At 47.4% G+C, this 4,756-nt stretch overlaps 1 protein-coding gene across 2 annotated transcripts in view; it reads right to left on the reverse strand.

Annotated features, from left to right (window-relative positions):
• Positions 1-1,382: 1,382 nt before the first annotated feature.
• The window catches only part of xrcc4 (X-ray repair complementing 4), a 24,159-nt gene continuing 20,785 nt past the window's right edge, over positions 1,383-4,756 (reverse strand). For both annotated transcript variants that reach the window (XM_023419057.2, XM_023419055.2), the window contains exon 8: positions 1,383-2,589. In XM_023419057.2, the coding sequence (XP_023274825.1) occupies positions 2,487-2,589 (103 nt within the window). In that variant the 3' untranslated portion in view covers positions 1,383-2,486. The remainder of the gene's footprint in view (positions 2,590-4,756) is intronic.

Genomic DNA, 4,756 nt, shown 5'->3' on the forward strand with positions numbered 1-4,756 from the left:
GGGGCGGGGGGGGGGGGCTATGTGTGACAAAAAGAGGAATAGAGTGAATGGGAGAGAGAGTGGGAGGAGGAGAGGGAGGAAGTGAGTTGGAGAGAGAGAGAGAGAGAGAGAGAGAGAGAGTCTACACCAAGAGACATTAAAGAGTCACTACTGATTTCACATTTAAAAAAAAAAAAAAAAAGCTCCAAAAACACTGGATACTACATATCCCACAATGCAACTCAATGTAAAGAGTGATGTAAAGATCAAACAGGTTCATGTTCTGAATTATCTCAACTTTGTTTCTGAGAAATCAGGTTTTATCTGTCAGTGTGATGGACGGCTCTAAAGACTACGATACCCATAAGCCTCAGCTGCATGTGCTCTGGAGAAGAGGCCACAATCAGAGCTGTGTTGAAGTTTTTTAAAAAACAGTTTTCTAAACAGCAAAACCTGTAGCTTTCCTCCCTGCTGGCTTTGCACATAGCTAACAGGAATCTGTAATTGGATGTTGATGCTGAAATGCACCATGGGAACTGTAGTTAACTTCTTCAATTAAGTTTTTAATTGAAAAAAAAAAAAGATATTTTCTGAAGCAGTTTCATGTTGCTCAACATCAGAGAAGAGTTTCAACTGTCACCAAACAAAAAAATGAATGGGAATAGTTCCTCCCACTTTGCAACTCTATTAGACCCCCCCTCCCCCTCCCCCAGTAAACACAGGTCTTGGTCCTGGTCTGAAGAGGATGCTTAGATCTGACCCACAATGCGCTCGGCTTGCACAAACAGCAGCAGCTGCGGACCGCGTGAACGAGGAGTCACGGCTGAAAAGAAGAGCAGTAAATCATCATTTATTTCCCGCCTTTCACCAGCTGGTCAAATCAAACACAGAACAAGAGTCTGTGCCTCAAGTCCTGGAGAGACAGTGAGATCTGGTCCAGGAAAGACCGGAGTCTGAGGAACAGGCGTTTGAACTCTGATCAGATGAGCAACGCTACAAAGAAAGTTATCACAGCTACAATCATTCGTTTCCCGACAGTTGTTAGGGAAACAGCGAAAAGCAAGACAAAAGGAATTTACCCAGAATGTGGACCAGCCTGCTTCTGATTGGCTAACACAGTCAGCTGCAGGATGATGATGATGATGATGATGCTGTGTTCACATGACTTCATCTCACCCACAAAAATCCCCCTTTTCCCACACAGATTAAAACACTGATAGAGAATCCAGAGTGCAGGTCGGACGCTGGAACAGACCAGAAGCAAGAAGGTTTCATTCTTATATTTTCTGATTCAGATTCGACTGAATCAAGAAAAGCTGTGAAGGTTATTTTAATGACGTTCCCCTTTAAAGATCATTTCAATCAAATAAAACAATCAATGACCACTTCGTAGTTAAACAGTGAACATTTACATCGTTTATTTGGTACAAATATTAAAAAGACAGATGTGTAAATATGTAGAAAAGCAGTTCATGACGCACAAAGTTGTGACTGTGAAACTACAGACAGGAGACGAGTTCCAGCAGCAGCAGGACGAGAAGCTGAGAGCGGAGGTCTGATGAACGTGATGGGGTCAGCTGACTAACGAGCGCCTGAGTCTTTATCTTAAACTTTATCTTAAAACAAGATTTAAAGAGTCGTAGGAAAAATATTGTTTGTTTGAAACGTTGCATGAACGTAGTCGAAGCTTTTCCGTCTGTGACGCTGCAGGACGAAGAAGCAGAACCACGAAGACTCGCTCTGAACTTTTCACTTGGGCTTGTGAGCGAACAGAGGAAGAAGCTGGATCCACACATGCAGCTCCTGACGTACAGGTAGGTCTACCTGTCTGCAGCAGGACCCTGACCTCGTGTTTCCTGATCGGACTCCACTCTCATCCGTCTCTGCCTCCGACACTCGGATGGATCTGTTGATTTGATGGTGCAGCTCCGGTGGTTAAAGTTCGGGTCGACTTGAACAGAGAAAGCTTTGGTTCATTGTTTTGGGTTAAAGTGACTCCTACATCGAGATGATGCAACATCTGTGGCCGTGGTTCCGTTAATAAACACATGGTTACGGTTGTGAAATGATTGTGGTCGAAGCTGGTTGGAAAACGACAAATTCAATCGACGCCGACCTCCTGCGTTTCCCTCCTCGGCTCACAGACTGTCCTACTGTAACCCGTCTCCTCTCTCTGTTCCCGACATCGTTAATTAGCGGGTCACTTGAATGTAAACAGATGTTGTTTTGAGGGGATTCAGGGTCGTTCTTCTTCTCTTTACTTTAGCTAGACTTCCTGATGAATAAAATCGGGCTGTAATCAGACCTCTGCTCTCGTCACCCGCCATCAAAACACAGAGGGAATGAACTTTCACTCGTCACCGTCTGTTTCCTTAAAAACAAGTTTCCTATAATCCCTGACCTTTAATCTGAACATTCAGTGTAAAAATATCAGAGCGTTGCCAGTCTACATCAGAGCTGTGATCATGTGATCATGTGATCACGTGATCACGTGGGTCTGTGAAGGGTCAGAAGTCCTCAAACAGGTCCTCAGCCTCCGAACGCGCTGCCGCAGCATCTGCAGGGCGCTGGGGGGTCGGCCGCTTACTGGATCCTGCAGGGGAGTCGCTCCTGTGCAACACACACACACACACACACACACACACACACACACACACTCAAACACAAACACACACACACACACACACACAGGTCAGTGGGCTAATGAGGCTGATTTACAGGAGTTTTCCTGTTGAGACGGGAAGTGGATCATGTGGCCCATAAGGAGCGAGACTGGAAACACATGGGCGACTTTTATACCTGTGTGTAAATAGGTGTGTGTGTGTGTGTGTGTGTGTGTGTCTGTAATAGTGGCCCAGCAGCTCCCACATCTGAAGTGGTCCACATCAAATACTAGACTCGACTACCTGTGTGTGTTTCCACGTGGAGGCTCGTGTTGGCCTCCGGTCTTTTTCTTTGAGAAGCTCAAATATTCCGACCTCACTTGAATGTTGCATCATGAGACGTTCAAGAGCGTGCAAACTGAGTTTCAGAGATACAGAGGACGGAGAAGTTGGAGGCTCAGGTTTTCAGTCTTCAAGGAACAGTTAGATTTTTTAGAAATGTAACATTCATGTCTACACAGCAGCCTGTTAGCTTAGCTTAGCATAAAGACTGGAGTTAGGTGGAAACAACTAGCCTAGCTGAGACTGTCCTGTAAGAAACGAGCCCACGGGTCGTCTATGCAGCAGCTTATCATGACATCATAGTTAGGTTCTGTTGCTAGGCGACATCTAGTGGTCGTAGTAACTGTGACAGGAGCGAAGGACCAAGACAAGAAAAGGCTTAAAGACAGAAGGAGAACTCACTGTAGTTTGTTGTTAACGAATCAGCCTCCAAACCAACAAAGTAAAAACCAGCTGCAGCGATGACACAACGTGCGTCATCGTACAGGTACAACCATGAATCACCTGTGACTCACAGTGAGGAAACCACCTGGAGTTTCTCTCAGCTCTACAGAGCGTGTCAGAGCTGTCACCCAACAGGTGCATCCCTCGCGGTCCGACATATCCCAAGATTCATTGCGCGCAGGAAATGAAAGCAGACAACGCCGACAGAGAGCCTGAGGATCAAACTGCTAAACGTCCGTGTTGTGTTTCAGCTCGGTTCAACAGCGAACGGTTCAACTGTTAAAACCAAGAGACTTAAAACAAAAAGTTTTTGTGGAAAAAAGTGACTTGTTGTCAAGGTTGCTAGGAGACGGGAGCCGTGCTTTGCGACACAACGGAAATCTCCGTGTGATGGTCTGATTGGGGTTCGGCCTTCGCGGCCACAGTCAGGGAGCGGCTGGTGAACACAGCGGAGCATCTAGCAGCTACAGAGCCAGATGTTTCCCTCTGCAGCTGCTGGAGACCAAACACAGAGCTAAAAGAGCGGGAACACGGGACTCCCCTACTTGTTTCTGCTGCCCCCAAGTTATGGCAGAAACACACTACATCTGGATGTGGACTCTGTGGATGTGTGTCCAGGTTTACAGGAAGCCTCAGGACGAGACGTGTGTTTCTGCTTTTACTGAAGCCGCGGATCAGAAACACGAGCTTCAGAGACAAAAGCAGAAAAAGGAAGGAGTGAAAAAAAACGTGTTGGCTGCACAAGATCAACAGAACCCAACCTCCTTTTTCTCCCGCTGCAAAGCGCCCAACACAGAACTCCTCTCACCTCTCACCTCTCACCTTTACTGAGAGAACGGCTCACAAACCTGAGCCCAAGGTGACCCGAGGACCACCCACAACCCACCACCACCACCCATCCAGAGACGCACCGGGGCGCCTGATTCTACACACTCCACCAACAGAGCCGGTTCTGGTTCTGAGACCAGAACACACTCCACCTCCGATCCAGCCTGAGCGGAGTGATAATGAAGAAGAAAAAGATCCGTGTGAGAACGGAGGAGAGAGAGAGAGAGAGAGAGAGAGACAGAGAGAGAGAGAGAGAGAGGGAGAGAGAGAGAGAGAGGGACAGAGAGAGACACAGACAGAGAGAGGGAGAGAGAGAGAGAGAGAGACAGAGAGAGACACAGACAGAGAGAGAGAGAGAGAGAGAGAGAGAGAGAGAGAGAGAGAGAGAGAGAGAGAGAGAGGCCCCGAGCTCGTTGAAATCATTACCAACTGTATGACAGCGGCGTTGTGCTGCTGGAGCCATTTAACAGGAAACAAGAGCCGTGTTCAGTGTGGAGGGGAAGCTGCTCCACGCCGCCACAGAAGACCACCACAGACCTCAACACATGGCGGCGGTGGGT

Source organism: Seriola lalandi, unplaced genomic scaffold, assembly GCF_002814215.2.
Source record: "Seriola lalandi dorsalis isolate HSWRI2012SDOR001 ecotype SW California unplaced genomic scaffold, Sedor1 jcf7180002054590, whole genome shotgun sequence".
In the NCBI taxonomy this organism is placed as follows: Eukaryota; Metazoa; Chordata; class Actinopteri; order Carangiformes; family Carangidae; genus Seriola; species Seriola lalandi.